We start from the raw sequence: 283 nt of genomic DNA, 5'->3' as shown, positions 1-283 counted from the left end.
ACGAGAGGCTGTGTCCCCCCCGCCCCGGGAAGCTGGGCTCGGGGAGCGCCCACAGCCTGGCTCCGGACCGGGAGCACCGTGCTCCCCGTCACGTGACACCTGCCCTTTCCCGTGTAAACACTGAGTGGCGTCCTCCTGGCAGGCGCTGGTGGGCCTCGGCACGAGGCCACCTCCGAGGCTGACCTGCCCTGTCCTTGCAGCCCCCGAGTGACGAGAGCCTGAACGGCCTCCTGCAGGGCTACCGCATCTACTACCGGGAGCTGGAGCCCGAGGCGGCCGCGGG

At 71.4% G+C, this 283-nt stretch overlaps 1 protein-coding gene across 1 annotated transcript in view; it reads left to right on the top strand.

Annotated features, from left to right (window-relative positions):
* SDK1 (sidekick cell adhesion molecule 1) overlaps window positions 1-283 on the top strand; it is a 455,450-nt gene that overhangs the window by 396,867 nt on the left and 58,300 nt on the right. The window contains exon 38 of the mRNA XM_015565152.1: window positions 201-278. Within this exon, the coding sequence (XP_015420638.1) occupies window positions 201-278 (78 nt within the window). The remainder of the gene's footprint in view (window positions 1-200; window positions 279-283) is intronic.

The sequence above is a fragment of the Myotis davidii genome, unplaced genomic scaffold, assembly GCF_000327345.1.
Source record: "Myotis davidii unplaced genomic scaffold, ASM32734v1 scaffold399, whole genome shotgun sequence".
Taxonomy (NCBI): domain Eukaryota; kingdom Metazoa; phylum Chordata; class Mammalia; order Chiroptera; family Vespertilionidae; genus Myotis; species Myotis davidii.
This window is presented reverse-complemented; position numbering and strand designations above follow the sequence as displayed.